Source organism: Aspergillus terreus, genomic scaffold (assembly GCF_000149615.1).
Source record: "Aspergillus terreus NIH2624 scaffold_14 genomic scaffold, whole genome shotgun sequence".
NCBI lineage: Eukaryota > Fungi > Ascomycota > Eurotiomycetes > Eurotiales > Aspergillaceae > Aspergillus > Aspergillus terreus.
Genome location: NT_165937.1, coordinates 1,168,785 through 1,186,098, shown reverse-complemented (window position 1 = coordinate 1,186,098; position 17,314 = coordinate 1,168,785). Strand labels below are relative to the sequence as shown.

The 17,314-nt window shown below is 54.7% G+C and overlaps 8 protein-coding genes across 8 annotated transcripts; 4 read left to right on the top strand and 4 right to left on the bottom strand.

The window, feature by feature from the left end:
* Window positions 1-499: 499 nt before the first annotated feature.
* mdr1 (ABC multidrug transporter Mdr1) lies at window positions 500-4,648 on the top strand (the record flags this gene model as incomplete). The annotated part of the gene is made up of 3 exons (XM_001218045.1): window positions 500-859; window positions 922-4,226; window positions 4,291-4,648. 3 exons carry the CDS (start codon window positions 500-502, stop codon window positions 4,646-4,648), a joined length of 4,023 nt encoding a protein of 1,340 aa, XP_001218046.1.
* Window positions 4,649-5,011: 363 nt separating this feature from the next.
* Window positions 5,012-5,451, bottom strand: ATEG_09423 (SWI5/SAE3 family protein; the record flags this gene model as incomplete). Its single annotated transcript, XM_001218044.1, has 3 exons — window positions 5,012-5,186; window positions 5,229-5,314; window positions 5,377-5,451. 3 exons carry the CDS (start codon window positions 5,449-5,451, stop codon window positions 5,012-5,014), a joined length of 336 nt encoding a protein of 111 aa, XP_001218045.1.
* A 467-nt stretch (window positions 5,452-5,918) lies between these two features.
* ATEG_09422 (Ytp1 family protein) lies at window positions 5,919-7,667 on the top strand (the record flags this gene model as incomplete). Its single annotated transcript, XM_001218043.1, has 5 exons — window positions 5,919-6,041; window positions 6,104-6,181; window positions 6,305-7,114; window positions 7,165-7,294; window positions 7,354-7,667. The coding sequence occupies 5 exons, from the start codon at window positions 5,919-5,921 to the stop codon at window positions 7,665-7,667; spliced, it is 1,455 nt and encodes a 484-aa protein (XP_001218044.1).
* Window positions 7,668-8,096: 429 nt separating this feature from the next.
* ATEG_09421 (E1 ubiquitin-activating protein AOS1) lies at window positions 8,097-9,074 on the bottom strand (the record flags this gene model as incomplete). The annotated part of the gene is made up of 1 exon (XM_001218042.1): window positions 8,097-9,074. The coding sequence occupies one exon, from the start codon at window positions 9,072-9,074 to the stop codon at window positions 8,097-8,099; it is 978 nt and encodes a 325-aa protein (XP_001218043.1).
* Window positions 9,075-9,909: 835 nt separating this feature from the next.
* On the top strand, window positions 9,910-11,773 carry ATEG_09420 (uncharacterized protein; the record flags this gene model as incomplete). Its single annotated transcript, XM_001218041.1, has 4 exons — window positions 9,910-9,912; window positions 10,001-10,860; window positions 10,917-11,594; window positions 11,650-11,773. The coding sequence occupies 4 exons, from the start codon at window positions 9,910-9,912 to the stop codon at window positions 11,771-11,773; spliced, it is 1,665 nt and encodes a 554-aa protein (XP_001218042.1).
* An 822-nt stretch (window positions 11,774-12,595) lies between these two features.
* Window positions 12,596-13,809, bottom strand: ATEG_09419 (uncharacterized protein; the record flags this gene model as incomplete). The annotated part of the gene is made up of 2 exons (XM_001218040.1): window positions 12,596-13,128; window positions 13,200-13,809. The coding sequence occupies 2 exons, from the start codon at window positions 13,807-13,809 to the stop codon at window positions 12,596-12,598; spliced, it is 1,143 nt and encodes a 380-aa protein (XP_001218041.1).
* A 546-nt stretch (window positions 13,810-14,355) lies between these two features.
* On the top strand, window positions 14,356-15,850 carry ATEG_09418 (Hsp70 family protein; the record flags this gene model as incomplete). Its single annotated transcript, XM_001218039.1, has 4 exons — window positions 14,356-14,410; window positions 14,469-15,004; window positions 15,172-15,241; window positions 15,291-15,850. The coding sequence occupies 4 exons, from the start codon at window positions 14,356-14,358 to the stop codon at window positions 15,848-15,850; spliced, it is 1,221 nt and encodes a 406-aa protein (XP_001218040.1).
* A 591-nt stretch (window positions 15,851-16,441) lies between these two features.
* Window positions 16,442-17,292, bottom strand: ATEG_09417 (GNAT family N-acetyltransferase; the record flags this gene model as incomplete). Its single annotated transcript, XM_001218038.1, has 2 exons — window positions 16,442-16,468; window positions 16,669-17,292. The coding sequence occupies 2 exons, from the start codon at window positions 17,290-17,292 to the stop codon at window positions 16,442-16,444; spliced, it is 651 nt and encodes a 216-aa protein (XP_001218039.1).
* Between the last annotated feature and the right edge of the window lie 22 nt (window positions 17,293-17,314).

Sequence of the window (17,314 nt, the reverse complement as noted above, 5' to 3'; positions counted from 1 at the left end):
AATCTCCATAGTGGAGGTGACCAGAACCACCCCCCGACACGGCGGCTGACACCATGGATTCTCTGCCAAAGTCACCAAGCTTCTTGATCAACTGAAAGAAATGCATTAACAATAAGTAGCGCCTCGTTGCCCCGTCATCTCTTTCACTCCGTGTTTTCTCTCTTCATCATTCCTTTTGCTATTCTTCCCCATCGACTTACTTCGCTTCCTGTCCGCATTCGGCTTCCTCCCCGCAACATTGGTACCTCTCTGTTCCCCATTGTTCAACATTCTAAAAGGAACCATCCCTACTCCTGAAACCGCTACCGCATCTGGTGAGCGCTGGGGATCCCGACAAGCCAGCAATAATAGTTGATCGTCTCTCTCTTTCTCTTCCTCCTGCTGGTTCCTCATGGAGTAGTGCCGCCTGGTCATCCTTATCGCAATCATTTTTACTGTATTATCACCATTGGACCCAATCTAGTCCCCCGGAGGCTTGGCCTTCAACGCACTGGACAACATGTCTCCCTCGGCGGAGAAACCAGACAACGAGCCTACAGCCACGGTTGAACAGGCACATAGCCTGAACGAGCGTTCTGTAGGCTCTGGTTCTACCATCACACCATCCGCAGGCAAGGAAAAGCCGGGGTCTCGGCCATCCTCCTCCCAGAAAAATACCCCGGTGGCGGTAGACGACGATGCTCTCTTCGCCCACCTCCCTGAGAGCGAGAAAGCGGTCCTGAAGAAACAGCTGCACGCCGAGGAGTCGAGTGTCTCCTTCATTGCGCTCTTCCGCTATGCGTCACGAATGGATATGTTGATCATCTTCGTCAGCGCAATCTGCGCTATTGCTGCCGGCGCGGCCTTGCCGTTGTTCACTGTGAGTGCCCTTGGTCATCAGTTGCAATCGCTAGAGTCCCTCCCATTAACCTTACCTTCCAGATCCTGTTCGGCTCCTTGGCCAACAACATGCGTGGCATCATGCTCGGAACGGTCGAGTACTCCGTGTACTATCACCAATTGACGCACAACGTCCTCTACTTTGTGTATCTGGGCATTGCGGAGTTCGTGACCGTCTACATCAGCACCGTCGGATTCATCTACACCGGCGAGCACATCACTCAGAAGATCCGCGAACACTACCTCGAATCGATTCTCAGACAGAACATGGGTTACTTTGACAAGCTGGGCGCCGGTGAAGTGACCACCCGGATCACTGCCGACACCAACCTCATCCAGGACGGCATTTCCGAAAAGGTCGGCCTCACCCTGACGGCTCTGGCTACCTTTGTTACCGCCTTCATTGTCGCCTACATCAAATATTGGAAACTGGCCCTGATTTGCTCGTCCACCATCGTTGCGCTCGTTCTGACCATGGGAGGTGGCTCTCGTTTCATCATCAAATACAGCAAAAAGTCCTTGGACAGCTATGGCGCGGGTGGAACGGTGGCGGAGGAAGTCATCAGCTCCATTCGCAACGCCACGGCCTTCGGTACGCAGGACAAGCTGGCCAAACAATATGAGGTCCACCTCGCTGAAGCCGAGAAATGGGGAACCAAGACCCAGATCATCCTCGGTTTCATGGTTGGCGCAATGTTCGGGATCATGTTCATGAACTACGGTCTCGGTTTCTGGATGGGGGGTCGATTCCTGGTGGATGGAGAGGTCAACGTCGGTCAAGTCCTGACTGTGCTGATGGCCATCTTGATCGGCTCGTTCAGTTTAGGAAACGTCAGCCCGAACGGACAGGCATTCACCAACGCCTTGGCTGCTGCCGTGAAGATCTACAGCACTATCGATCGTGCCTCTCCATTGGACCCGTATTCTGACGAGGGCGACAAGATCGAGAACGTCCAGGGAAACATCGAGTTCCGTGATATCAAACATATCTATCCGTCTCGGCCTGAAGTGACCGTCATGGATGGCGTCTCTTTGGAGTTCCCCGCAGGTAAGACGACTGCGTTGGTCGGCCCTTCGGGCTCGGGAAAGAGTACTGTCGTCGGCCTGGTGGAGCGGTTCTACTTCCCTGTCCGAGGCCAAGTCTTTTTGGATGGTCATGACATTCAGACTCTCAATCTTCGTTGGTTGCGTCAGCAAATTTCCCTCGTCAGTCAGGAACCCGTCCTTTTCGGTACGACAATCTACCAAAACATCCGTCACGGTCTGATTGGGACCAAGCTTGAGAGCGAACCGGAGGACAAAATCCGGGAAATGATCGAGAACGCTGCCAGGATGGCTAATGCTCACGACTTCATCACTGCGTTGCCGGAAGGATACGAAACTAATGTCGGTCAGCGCGGTTTCTTGCTCTCTGGTGGTCAAAAGCAACGCATTGCCATCGCACGGGCGATTGTCAGTGACCCCAAGATTCTTCTGCTCGATGAAGCCACGTCTGCTTTGGATACGAAATCGGAGGGTGTCGTCCAAGCTGCGCTCGACAAGGCTGCTGAAGGTCGCACCACTATCGTCATCGCCCATCGTCTATCGACTATCAAGACGGCCCATAACATTGTTGTTCTCGTGGGTGGTCGCATTGTCGAGCAAGGGACCCATGACGAGCTGGTTGACAAGAAGGGCACCTACCACAGTCTCGTCGAAGCTCAGCGGATCAACGAGGAAAGAGATGCGGAAAACCTCGATGCTGACGACGAATTGAATGAAAAGGACTTCACTCAGGGGGAGATGGCGCGGATCAAGACTGCCGGTACGAACTCGGCTTCGTTGGAAGACGAAGAGGTAAACACTTTCAACCAGATGGCCCGTTCAGGCACCCACAAGTCCGTATCGAGCGCTATTCTTGCCAAGAAGGGCCCAGAAGTGCAGCAGAAGTATTCACTCTGGGCTCTCATCAAGTTCATTGCATCCTTCAACAAGCCAGAGATGCTGTACATGATCATTGGGTTGATCTTCGCAGTCTTGGCAGGAGGTGGCCAACCTACTCAAGCTCTTCTTTACGCCAAGGCGATCAATGCACTGTCGTATAGTAGCACGATGGCGGACAAGATCCGGTCCGACGCAAATTTCTGGGCTTTGATGTTTTTCGTGGTCGGAATCGTTCAGTTCATCACCCTATCGACCAACGGGGCGGCATTTGCTGTTTGTTCTGAAAGACTGATCCGGCGTGCCCGGAGTGAAGCTTTTCGCTCGATCCTCCGACAGGACATTACCTTCTTCGATAGAGAGGAGAATAGCACTGGTGCATTGACCTCATTCTTGTCGACCGAGACCAAGCATCTGTCCGGAGTTAGTGGCGTGACACTGGGCACCATTCTCATGACATCGACGACACTGGGCGCGGCGATCATCATTGCTCTTTCGCTGGGTTGGAAGCTGGCCCTGGTTTGCATCTCCGTTGTCCCGATCCTCTTGGGATGCGGATTCTACCGTTTCTATATGCTTGCTCAGTTCCAACGACGGTCGAAAGCCGCCTACGAAGGCTCTGCCAGCTATGCCTGCGAAGCGACATCGGCCATCCGTACGGTTGCCTCCCTCACTCGTGAACAGGACGTTTGGAACATGTATCACGCCCAGCTTCAAGAGCAAGGGAGAAAGAGTCTCATTTCGATCTCGAAGTCATCTCTTCTCTATGCTGCCTCACAGGCGCTGGTATTCTTTTGCGTTGCGCTTGGATTCTGGTACGGAGGTACGCTGCTTGGCAAGCACGAATACACGATCTTCAAATTCTTCGTCGTTTTCTCCGAGATCCTCTTCGGCGCGCAGTCTGCGGGCACCGTCTTTTCTTTCTCGCCCGACATGGGCAAGGCGAAGAACGCCGCCGCCCAGTTCAGAACGCTTTTCGACAGAAGGCCAGCGATCGACATCTGGTCGGACAAGGGAGAAACGCTGGAGTCTGTGGAAGGCTCGATCGAATTCCGGGATGTTCATTTCAGATACCCGACTCGCCCGGAGCAGCCGGTTCTGCGGGGCTTGAACCTGACCGTGAAGCCTGGGCAGTATGTTGCCCTGGTTGGGCCCAGCGGTTGTGGTAAGAGCACTACGATTGCCCTGTTAGAGCGCTTCTACGATGCCCTCTCCGGCAGCGTTCTGCTGGATGGGAAGAACATCACCGACCTCAATGTCAATTCCTACCGCAGCTTCATGGCCTTGGTCAGTCAGGAGCCGACGCTGTACCAAGGAACGATCAAGGACAACATCATGCTCGGAGTCACGGACGATGAGGTGTCGGAAGACGCCATCGTGAAGGCGTGCAAGGATGCCAACATTTACGACTTTATCATGTCCCTTCCGTAAGTTCTCACCCATAGCTCTCACCCTGCGCTTGGCTATCTTCTAACCGTCTTGTTCTTACAGAGAGGGATTCAACACTGTGGTCGGCAGCAAGGGAGGCATGTTGTCTGGCGGACAGAAACAACGTGTCGCCATTGCTCGCGCGCTGCTGAGGGACCCCAAGATCCTCCTCTTGGACGAAGCCACATCCGCTCTGGACTCCGAATCTGAAAAGGTTGTGCAAGCCGCACTGGATGCCGCTGCTCGTGGCCGCACCACGATTGCCGTTGCGCACCGCCTCAGTACGATCCAGAAAGCCGATGTGATCTACGTGTTTGACCAAGGCAAGATCGTTGAGAGCGGATCGCACCACGACCTGATCCGCAAAAAGGGTCGGTACTACGAGCTGGTCAATTTACAGAGTCTTGGAAAGACGCACTAATGATGATATCCCCATGTCTTTTGCATATACCCTTGCATGATGTCCTCTTTCCTGAGGGCAGCTGTTTATAATGTGGCCTTACTTTCCCACTCCCCTTTCTTGTTTAATATTCCTACATTCTCCACTATTTGAGGGATAGATTTTATTGTTTAATTCGGGCTTGGGCGCGGAGTTGAGTGTCATCTAGAATCCGAAAAGTCTGTGGTTAGGTGATTGTGTAGAAATAGGAATGAGACCATTTGGCTTGATTCAACATGACAACAGGATATTGGGTATCATAATATCGCTTTTGCGCGGAATGCCTCTCGAAAGGAACTATCATCCGTTTCATCATCATTCAGACAGTAGAAGACCAGATCAGTCTCAGTCTCGATCTCCTACCCCAAACTCCTTCTGGACGTCGATCTGACGCATTCCTCGAGCATCGGCAATAAGGCCCATCAAGCCTTGTCCGATATCCTTGATCTCGTTATAGTCGTGAAGAAGACGGATATGACGTTGGACTGTTACTGCAGGGTCATCTCTGAGGGCGATCAGTCTGTGTTTCTCTTTCATTTGTTACCCTCGTTAGATAGCTTACTTGAGCTGAGATTTGACAGAAGCAATTTGGGATTCTAGTTGCTCTGCTTGGGATTCCAACTCAGCGATGGAAGTACGTAGCGCATTCTAGCTAGTTGTCAGTGAGTCTCTGGAGAATCTAACTGGGGTTGCATGGCGTGGGCACGTACCAGTCTTTTCTCCCTTTGGACGTTGCCGTTTTCGGCGGTGGATGATGTTGGATGGAGATCCTGCGATGCGGGCATCGTGATGGCGATTGAGATTGACGTTTGTGAGTCTCAAAGATAAATATCGGAGCGTGTGTTTCAGTCAGAGTCGATAAGTGGTGGTGGTGGTGGTGATGTTCAGGTAGGAGGATATAGATAGTTGGGAACGTGGAGTATCATGCCGGCTTCACCATCCGGTCCGTCCGAGTCGACAACTTGAACTCTCCGCAGCCAGCCATTTTCATGTAGAACAGCATCACACTCCGTACATTCAACGCACGAGACAACAAGAAAGAGAAGAAGAAAAGCAAAGCGATCAGCCCATGCTGTGCATCTCTCTTCAGTTGCTCCGCCCAATCCGAGCCGTCTGATTTGCCGATTACTATTGATTATTATTCTCTCTCCCTCACTCTTTTCCTCCCTCCTTTCTCTCTCTCTCCTTCTCCCACTCTCTCTTTTCTCCCCCTCCACTCTCCCTCTCTCCGCCGACATCCTTCTCCCTCACCATGATACTGAATCCATTCAACCCACGAGGGGTGCTCGCCGCGCTCCTCCTGGTCTCCCCGGTCCTGGCTCATGGCGGCCATGAAAATGTTCCCGAGGGCGCCGCCATCTCCGAAGATCCCATTGTACGTGTCCGACTGCATCGCGACCACCACTCCCACCCAACACCAGCTGACCGGATCTCTAGGACTCGACGTTATGGGTGCATATGATCCTGATGGGTCTGTCGTTCGGGATTATCTTCCCGTTGGGTATGGTCCTCGGGGTATGTGTTGTGTTGCTGATTCTCCCCGATAAGCCACCTTCCAGTCCGGTCCGGTCGTACATGCTGACAACCGATCCGCTCATGTTGTAGATTGTGCGCTCTCGATGGCATGTCCCTCTTCAGATTGTCGGTACCGTGATCGCCGTGGTGGCCTATTTCCTCGGCCACGCCCACAAAGGCCGCCAGTTCTCGAAAAACGTCCACGCGTCCTTTGCAAACACCCTGATGTTCATGTTGGTGGCGCAAGTGGTCATCGGCTTCTACCTCAAGCTCCATCTGTCCAAGGGCATTCACGGCCGCATCCGCCGCGTCTTCGTCATTCTCCACGGTGTCCTCGGCAAGGCGATGCCCGTCGCAAGCTGGGTGCAGATGCTCTTCGGCGGCATTACCGCCATGGGCTTCTGTCGCGATGACCACCTCGGCCAGTGCCTGGCGCATTTCATCATGGGCAGCGCCTTTATCGCGTACGGCATTCTGCTGACGATCCTGCTGCTCGTCGGCCAGTATTGGCTCCGTCGCACCGGTCGCAGCCAGGAGTTCTTCGACTCGCTCGTCATCGCCGCCTGGGGATGCGTCAACACCTTCACCGAGCACCGCTGGGGCGGCCCCTGGGTGCACAACGACCTGCAGCATACCACCATGGGTATTGTCTGGTGGTGCGCCGGTCTGTTGGGCATCTGGCTGAGTCGCAGCCGCGATGGCCGCCCCAAGCGCAACCTCATCCCCGCCATCGTCATCGGCCTCACCGGCTACGCCATGTCGGCGCATCCGCAGACGCTGATGATCAGCACGATGATTCACACCATCTTCGGCTATACCCTGATGGCTGCCGCGCTCACCCGAATCATTGAGATCTCCTTCGTGCTGCGCGACAAGAGCACCGTGAGCATGGACGGCTCCAACCCCAACAGCTTCCAGTACCTGACTCCCTTCGTAAGTGTCCCACGCGCCCGGGTCCTGGCCTCTGTGCTGACAATACGAAGCTCCTCTATGCCTCCGGTTTCCTCTTCATGGGCGCCACCGAGGAACAGATGCAACTGCTGCACCAAGCCGAGATTACGCACGTGTCCTACATCCTGATCCTCTACAGCATCGCCTTCATCCTCTTCCTCTGTAAGTTTCGACGGTTCTGTGGTGCGTCGTCCCGCGCAGCGCTAACAGACTGGATCTAGTCGTCAACGTCCTCCTCCACATCTACGCCGTCCACGCCTGGCCCGAATCGACCAAACCGTCCAACGCGCGCGAGTCCCTCGACGCCGAGCCCGAGCAGCGGCCCTCCCGCTTCATGAACGGCCATGCGCGCTCCACGGCCGAGGCCCAGCACATCAACGATGCCGAGGCCTTCGAGCTCCAGGGCCTCATCTCCGACGAGGAGGAGGACGACAACAAGGCGTCCGGTGCTGGGAACCACACAATGGGGCCCCGGAAGGCAGAAGATGAAGAGAGCGCCCCTCTGGTCGGGAGGGACTCTTCAAGTCGACCGTGAAGGTTTCTCTGCATGATATCTCTATTTTTTTTTTTTTTTTTTTTTTTTTCTTCTCATCGACTCTTGGAACCAGTGCGACAAAAAATACATCTTTCACTCGAAAATTACCACTTATAATTCCCGCTGCAGTATAACCCGTTCATCTTTTACGTGGCGTTTGGGTCGACCACCTTGATGTTATAGATCTGCCCTGGTGCATTCATATCTGTTTGATGCTGTCAATCTATATCCTACGAGCGTTTCATGTGAACAATTTCTGAAATGGCAGGTTTGAATGTCGCAAAGACCAACGACCGTCTCATATTTTATCAATTCTATCATACACGTCGTAATGCCTGTCCTGGGGCTCTTCGTTTCCAGCCAAGACAAGCGCTGTAAAGTACATCTAAGATATTGCAGTGTTACGTCCTTTTTGCCATTAGAGCCACTCTAATTGCCCGGACGCGGGAGTGACGGCAGAGTCATGGTCGGCCCGGTGACCGGCTCCGCATCCAATGGGATCGGATTCGCAACGGGTGGCATGGCGGGGAGGACATTTCCGACTTCGGGAGGGAAAAACGGATGGAGCGGGTAGATCGGAGACAAGGACTTCTCGCCGTCGAAGAGGAGGAGGTTCTGGATGGGCTGTTCGCGGGCGCTGAGCACGTTGATCACGTCCTGGGCCAGCTTGCCGCCGACAAAGGCGGCCACGGGGCTGAGCTCGCTGCCGAGATTCTGGAGGAAGGTGCGCAGAAACTCCGAGTCTAGGGTGGAGATGTCGAGCTTCAGCTCCTGGTGAGCCTCGCGGGCGAGCCTGGTGAAGAGCTCGAGGTCCTGGTGCGAAAAGGTCGGCATATGATTGGACGTCTTCTGGAACTCCCACAGTGCGCGGAGACAGGTTAACAGCGGGGTGACCTGGCGGCGTCGGCGCGGGAGACGGGTGAAGTCGTCCGGAAGAGGGGAGGTGTTGGCCAGAATGAGCGGGGAGTATGTCTCGCGCTTGGTCACCATCTCAATCACCTTGTCATTTTCTTTCTTTGTCGTGATATTTACGATGCTGCGTGTGGGGGTCTCCTGGGTGGTGGAGGGGGCGTTGGACTTTGACCGCTCGATAACGAAATCGTGCGTGATGAGGTCGGCGAAGATGAACCCGTAGAAGCCGTGAAGCCCCGCTGCATAGAATGGGCGGTTCGCAATTCGGCATGCAGCATTGATAGTGGTGTAGGTCGCGAAGTCAAGTTCCGTGGCGATGGTCACGTCGAATTGTCCAAAGAAGTCGGCCTGCTTGGTGCGTACGTCATCCGTGTCAATTCGGAGCTGCACTCTTGGATTCATGGCATGAATGGCCGCCGATGCGGCTTGGGCACGCTGGATGCAGGAATTAGCTTGTTGCACCTCGAGTTTGTATGGGGCTGGGCCAGCGAACATTTTGTCCGAGTTGATCTTCTCTTACGAAGAACTGGGCCCCCAGGTCCTCCTCTCCGACGGTCTCATGATCGATAATCGTCAAGGTTCCGATCCCAGCCAAGACCAGATTCTTAGCGACCTCGTTGGCGAGCGCTTTGAAGGTGATGAGAAGGATATTCGCCGAGCGTAGTCTACCGCGAATGGACGATTAGCTGGAGAAGACATGCGAGGTAGGAAGAGGACTGTTCACTTTTCTTGGGCCTTCACACCCCATAGACGGATCTGGCGATCATAGAGCGCGATTTCATCTATCATATGGGTATGACCTGTTAGCTGTCACTCCGGTCAAGCCAAAACAGTACTCACCCGCGCTGATAGAATGCGGAGTGCTGTTCGGGCCCTCCATGTGGTTCAATGACGGAGGAAAGACTCCAAGAAGATGGATCGGTATCAATGAAAGAGGAGAATAAGGTAGAAAGTAGGTAAACCAACGCTATGAAGAAAGACCGAGACCGCTAGAAGTGAAGGAGGGCGAATGGATGAGGAAGAAGGGAGAGAGTTCCGAAGTGTTTCTGGAGACGATGACATCGTCATCACGTGCCGTCGATAGATAGATGGCCCTCTTCGTTATCGCCCATCTCTCACTCTCGACTCACTTTCTCTTCTCATCCCATCTCGTCTGTTTTCTTGTTGTTTTGTCTTCTTGTGGCTCTGTTTGCTCTCGGACGGCCTCTCTGTTCCTTTTCTATTCCACCTGAGTCTCTTCGTCTCGTCTTTTGTCCTACCTTGTATCGGTATAGTTGTTGCTGCCCCCTCCCGCTCCGTCCAACTAACCGCGGATCATCTTCCCTCCAGGATGGTACGTTTTCTCTCATTCTGTTCCAATGGAGAACCTCACTGTCATCTCTGAATCGTACCTGTGTTGACTGCCTGTCCCTGGACTGTAGTCGGGAAATTACGACTATCCGCCAGCCTCTCGCCGTACCTCGCGTGGAAGTCGTGGCGGAGATCGCCCAGCCCGACCCAACGCCAATCGTTTGCAACACTTACGGGACTTGCTGCTGAACACCGAAAGCAACCGGATCACCTCCACCCGTGCATTAGAAACTCTGAACCAGGAGATCAACGAACTCCGATCCAACCAGGGTCGAGATCGGTCGAACTTTGAACAGCCCCAAGCTGCCGTTGACCGGCAAATCCAGCAACTCCAATCTCATGGTGCCGACCGCCCTTATACTGGTTATGAGGGCCATGTCCGCCCAGCTATCCCCCGATCACCGACCTTAAACGTTCCTGTTCTAGATCCAGACGCAACAGACCCAGATCCCTCCCGGGCTGATAGTGGGTCTTCCAGACGTCGCACACTCAGAGGAGGCAGTCGACCATCCCGAAACATTGGACACAGGGCTGCCCATCCTAATTCCCTCCTTGACGACCCAGTTCCCCCTATCAGGACGCCCCCCGTCATGCCCCAGGAGGTGGAAGGCGTCCGCGACAGCGATCGGGGCAGAGTCAAGCGTAGAAAGTTGGAGTCAGACGACAACCGAGAGGGTCCCCAGAGCTTTCGCTACGGCCATCAAGGTCAGGTTGTGTCAGGAGCCCTCCAAATGGAACTAGCCAGTTGTGACGGGGGATCCTTCGAACCTGGCGGCGAAAGTTCGTGGCCGGAAAATGTTCTTCGAAACGATTCCTCTGTCTATTGTACCAAGTCTGATCGGTGTAATTTGATTCTCAAGCATCGCGGAGAAATGCCGTTCTGTTTGAAAAAAATCGTCATCAAAGCCCCGAAGATTGGCTATAATGCACCGTATGTTGCACCCAGGAGCGAAATCGATCGGTTCCTGTTGCTGAAATGTCCTTTAGGATCCAAGAAGGTATGGTCTTCGTTTCCATGACTTCCGATGAATTGCTCGCCCGAACAGCTCGATACAACATTCACACCACATCCCTTCGGCGCCGTCATCGGCGCAGTGCTATGCAGCCTTCAGAAGAATACTTGAACGCACACCGTCCTCCGCTCCAGGCTCTTGAAAGAACCCCCCTTTTGGGTTCGGAGGGTCACCCAGAGTCCGAAACCGATGTCAATGAGCTGGGAGGACCTTATGCCATTGACCCCGTGGATCCGGCGTCCGAGTTTATTGTGACAACCGAATACGACGAGCAATCCGAAAATATCGGATCTTCTGGAGTGGAACGTGAAGACCTTCCCTCCGTCACGCAGATCGAGCGGCTCCACATGAGCCAGCTGGAAGACGATCTCCTCTGTACAGAAAGCGAAGAGAGCGAAAGTGGCGATGATGCATCTTCGGCAAGCACGTACAGCCGTCGACGCCGTGAATTGCAGCGGCGAGTGAGGATGATACGCCGCCAATACGCCATGGAGCGCGAGGGACAGCCAAGACGGCGCCTTGTTCCCAGTGTAATCCAGCCGTCTGGCCCGCGCAATGAAGGCGACGCCGACTGTCGGGTCTTGAAGCCGCATGCAAGATTTTTCATCGAACAAAGTAAAAGCATGGTCACTCTCAATTTTGACCCTCCTCCGTATGTTTCATCTGTCCTTTGCTCAGGAACGTCCCACTAACCGACGTGGACGCAGTTCTGGGAGGTACATCCTTGTCAAGCTATGGAGCCCTCATAGTGGAGGCAACATCGATATCCAAAGTATAATCGCCCACGGGTTCGCTGGTCCAAGATTCTTTCCTGCCAAAGGTTTCAGGTAAACCTTGCAGGTTTCTTTCAGCTCTGCAGACGCCTGTCCCCTCTCAGAGTGGTCTCCTGTCCAACCATGGCTAGGCTCTCATGTCAATTTAATGTGTACGGGTGCAAGTTTATGCCTTGCTATATGGTTTCTCATTCTAGATCTTCACAACAGATGTATCAATCCACATGGACAGCCCTCACTGCAGAATCCTGATGATGCCGGTCTTCTCAGTGTGGTGCGTATCTCTGAGCCTTCGGAGCGCACATCACTACGCCATTCTATATTTGTGTACATCGCCAAGGTTCGAGTCAATGATAACAAACCAGGGTTCTTTGTCATCAGAAAAACATGCCTTTGTACAGGAGATGAGAACAAAGATTTCCGTCCCGTCTTTTGCCTCCTTTGATGTCGGACGGACCAGAATCAACCAACGGATGCCGAGTGCCTGGGTATCGTAACATTGAATATTGCCAGCTATTGTTCCATGTCTCGTCTTCGCCGGCATGACCCCATGGAACAAAGTCCGGTCAGTGCAACTAAGGTAGGTTTCTTTTTGTCCTATCTTCATCCGTAGAGTCATCATCACTGTTGAAGCAAAGAAAACGCCAGGTCGCGCTTGGTATGCATTTTACTAGCTAATTTCTAGGTTTCTAGAGGATATTTGCGATGATCACAGAGTTGTGAAACGAAAACTAGATCCAAAAGCAACACCAACAGCAGCAGCAAAGACCACATGTAGTCAACGAAAGACATTGCCAGCGACTTGGCAGGACAGTGACAGGATTCAGGAACTAGAGAATACGCCTTGTCTGGCAGCGGTTCAAAATGTCTCCCATCATGGCTAACCGCTGTCGTTGGGAGAAGGAGGGTCCGCAACCAGAACGTCAGCTTCAAGCCGGACAGATTCTGGACAAAGGGGCCAATCTCGCACAGCGTCTGCCCCTACCAATGCGGGATACCTGACCATCAACACGCGTCTCCCATCCAATCTCCTGTCCCCACGGTCCAAGAAGTGAACACTGGAAGCCGCCATAGTCTTCAGATCTGCGGTGAAAGTATCTTCCAAGTCGTCTATCCAGCGCACTCTGGGAAGGGCGGGATGAGCAAACACCTTCACCAGCATGTCTGCCAGGGTTTTGTAAATCCTGGCAAGATATTCAAGTTCCTTTGCTTCTTCCTCGGCGTCCGCAAACGGTTTCAGGAGCAGCTTGAATGGCTCGCTGGAGACGATTTCGGCGGCAAACTCGGCGACGGCTGCGTCTCTTCGCTCTTGGTTATATTGCCCCAGCGTGAGGTCATCGGCCACGCTGTGTTTGACCGAGTTGGCGAGTCGGATCGTGTCGCAGCGCCAGAGCGCAGCCCGCGGCTTACTGGCTGCGACATTTGATTGTCGGATCAGCTCAAATTCCTCAGTAAACGGAACCTAGCCACGTGGGGATACTCACTTTGAATGAACTTGCGGTACAGTTGATTCAGCTGTTCCGCCTCGCCGTCAAAGTACCAAAATGGATTGTCGAACATTTTGGCGAAGGCGTGTTGCACGACAACGCTTTCTAAGAGGACGCAGGCGATCCCGTTGCGGATGTGGTTCGGAAGAAGACTCATAGTGGTGTCCAGGTCATCCTGGACCAGGCTGCCCTTCAGGCTGGACACGATCAGTCTCTTTTGAGCGTCGGGAAGGCCCTCCAGCTCCGCCCGGCTGATGGTCCTATGGTACAGCCATCCCTCGAGCTCTATTTGGAACCACCCGTAATTATCGGCCAACGACCTAATCCCCTCGGGCAGGATCCATTCGCAATTGTTCTGAGAGACAAAATTCCAAAGGTCTCTCCGGTATTTGGCAAAGCGGTCCACAGAAAAGTGGACCGGGGGGAATCGAGTATCCCTCTCAGCTATGTACTTTTCAAAATCTTCATCATCATGGTGCCATGGATTCGCTTGGGTTGGAGACTGCTTCTCACTGGTAGCAGGCGCCTCCTCCGCTCCATCGGCGGGGGCCTGCTTCTGCTCAACCGGAGGCGTGCGTTCCTCCTCCTGGGTGGAAGTTTGTTCCATGTTTTGACGTTTGGGGGGCGGATTGACGGGCTGGCTGTCGGGAGGAGATGCAGCGCGTTTCTAGAGCGTGGTGAGGGTTGCGATATATACGACGGATCAAGACGGGGGATGGGCCCTACCTTTCTGTTTCTGTTTCTTACAGATGCCACCATGATGTGGACGAAAGGCGGAGGATAGGAAGAAAACGACCGAGACACTCAACGGAGCCAGGGAGAATAAAAAGGAGGGTGGCCATGGGAGCGTTCTGTCTGATAAATAGTCGCCATGTCTCGCATTTCTTTGTCCTTCCGATACAGACAAACAGTGCGTGGTTGGTCGCTGAAGCCAGAACTGCAAAACCAACCAGCCTTTGTCAGACCAGGGTGTCGGATGCATGCGTTTTCTTTCATCCGCTGTCTAAGACAGGTGTTGTTCTAGAGCATCTGCGTCCGGAATGGGTCAGCATATAAGCCGGCTGACCAGGTTCACGGCATCAGAACCGCCAGCAATCTGCCTTGTTTGGGATCCCTGGCGCCAGTGATCTTCTCCCTCGTCCAGCGCAACACGATGGCATCGCGCAAGCGGTTGATCGTGGGGATAGATTTCGGCACCACCAAGACATGTGAGATACTCCTCTCCAACGTCGCCATGGCGATGTGAGAAGCTGACGGGCCGTGCAGGTGTCGGGTATCCGAAGCCTGGGGCAAGAGGAAGGATTGAGCTAGTGCGACAGTGGCCCATGAAGGATGCCAATGACTCAGTCGTCCCGTCGCGAATTGGATACGACCGAGGTGTCCCAGCTGGGTACGGAGACGGCAATCTCCCCGGTGCTGAAGTCTGCTCCTGGACCAAGCTTCTGTTGGACCGGAGTGTCAACAGCCTGGAGTTTGCCGACGAGGCGATGCGAGAGATGTTGGGATCGGGCACCTTGCACCTCCCGGCGGCGTTGAGCCCGTGCTATGTGATCAGTGATTTCTTGCGGTACGTACACCACTACGCATCTGACCACATGCCCGAGATCGACCGGGAGGATACTCAAGTCGAGTATTACTTTACCGTCCCTGCGACCTGGTCGCAGGAGACTCGGGGTCTTTTGCGGTCTGCGGCCATCGGCGCTCAGTTTGAGAGGGCGCAGCAGCGCGAGAGGGTCTACGTTATCGATGAGCCGGAAGCAGCTACCCTCTCCGTGCTCGCGCAGTGCCAGAATGCACTCGAGGTATGCCCGAGATCAGATCCCCTTGGATAGAAGCCTTCCCTAGCTGACGCTCACATGACATGATAAGCCCGGCGACGGACTCCTGGTATGCGACTGTGGAGGTGGAACAGTCGTGAGTTGGCCCGTCTCGCTACGCATTGCGTCCTCTGCTTCTGACAACATCCTAGGACATCACCACTTGCTCTATCCTGAGTGTCAAACCCCCGCTCGCCTTCCGGCAGATCACTGCGTCCACCGGTATGTTTTGATGCCCGTGTGAGCCAATATCAGACTGAATTTTCCATAGGGGGCATGTGTGGCTCGACTGCCGTCGACTTTCGGTTCTATCAGCTTCTTGTCCGAGAACTGGGCGACGCGTTTCTGGAGCCGCCATCGGGAACGACTCGTCCCGGAAGTGTTTTCATGAACCGGTTCGAACGGGTCAAGAAGGCATTCCATGAGAATGAGTCCCGGACGTCATACATTCCTCTCGATGTCGAGTTGCACGAGGGAGCCGTGTACTCGGACATCTACGATGCTCAAAGATCCCGAGTTGTTCTCTCTCCTGGGAGGATGAGGGAACTCTTTGACCCGGTGGTTGACCGGATCCGAGCTCTGATCCTGACGCAAATCCGCCAGGCGCATGGCTGCGGTAGACCGATCAACGTCCGTTCACTCCTTTCCTCGCGTATGCCATGGCATCTGCTAACCACACTGCCGAGAATCAGAAAGTCGTCCTCGTCGGCGGGTTCAGTGCGTCCCCCTATCTCCGATCCAGGCTGGGAAACTGGCTGCGTGAGAATGAAGGCTGCGTCGTCATTCCACAGAGCGAGCCGTGAGTGTAAGCCCCTGCTCCGCCGCTCATAATACTCACAGATCTGCTTTCAGACACCTCGCAGTCGTACGCGGGGCCGTGCTATACGGGCTGCACTTCGCGAACGGTCCAACGTGGCACTGCACCCGAACGTACGGTGTCGCCGTGGCCGACATGCCGACATTCGAGCCCTTGTGGATCTTGAAAAAGGTATGGCGTGGCGTGATATCGTACCGGCAGATCAATCTGACGCACAATCCAATTCAAGGGCGAGTCGTATAGCGCCAGCATGCCGCACCACGCATCGATCACGATTGCCCACGCCCACGGGAAGAGCCTGGTCTACGAGATTGGGATCTACGAGTGCTCTCTGGTCAATCCGCAGCACCGCGTCGATTCGGACTGTATGTTCCATCTCTCACAGCCGTCGTTTTTCAGTGCTGACCGCTCTCAGACCATATTGCCCGCAAAGGGGTCATCGTGTGCGATTTCAACGAGCGACAGAATCGATCTGCGTACCCTTACCCCGTTGTCGCCGGACAAACGTTGTCCACCCTGCGCGCAGATGTCGAGGTGACCTTCGTCCCGGCTGATCGGTCCCTTCACTTTGTCGTCCGCTCGCAAGGCCAGGAAGTCGGACGAGGTCAAGTGGCTGTTCCGGCGGAGTAGCCCTATCCATTAGATTCTTCTCTTTGCCCTACACATTTTCGCTACTACATACAATGCACTCTCATTCTTTCGCATCACACGTACGGTAGCAGCATCGCTCTCCCACGTAGCCAGCCGCCCGTCGACAGACCCCATGTCACCGCGATGGAAAATAGCAGAACACCACGAGCCAGACGACCCCCGACGGATCCGCATGATCTACCTCCGTATACTCCCCCTGCCGGGAGAACCCGGCCTTGAGCAGGACATTCTGGCTGGCGACATTGCTCGCCTCGACCACCGCGACGAGCCGCTCGCGCACCGCACCCTCCCCATCCCCATCCGCATCGGCAGCCTCGGGCACCGTCGCCCGATGCACGCGCACAACACGCTCTTCCCGCGGCAGCGCCTCCCACGCCGTCAGCCACGCGCGCACAAACTCCGACGCAAGGCCGCGCCCCCAGACCTCGCGGCGGAGCATGTACCCGAGCTCGGGCCAGCCGTGCGCGCCGGGGTACAGATGGACGCCGCCGATGCCGACCATGTCGCCGGAGGGGCGAGCGCAGATGGCGCAGTTGAAGGTGGCGGCGTCGTTGGGCGCGAGGAAGGGGGCCAGTTTCTGTTGGGTTTCGTCGAGGTTCTGGTCGACGCGGCCGGTGGACGTCCATCGCATGACGTCTGGCTGGGTGCGGAGGGCGTGCAGGCCGTCCAGGTCGGTGGGCTCGAGTGGTCGGATGAGGAGTCGGTCTGTGGTGAGGATGGCGCGCTCGCTGTTCGAGGGGAATGGGAGTGTCGGGAGCGTGCTCTTGACTGTTATAAAGTCTTTGTTGGGGTCACTGGGGTCCATGTTGCTGAGGTTGCGGTGTGTT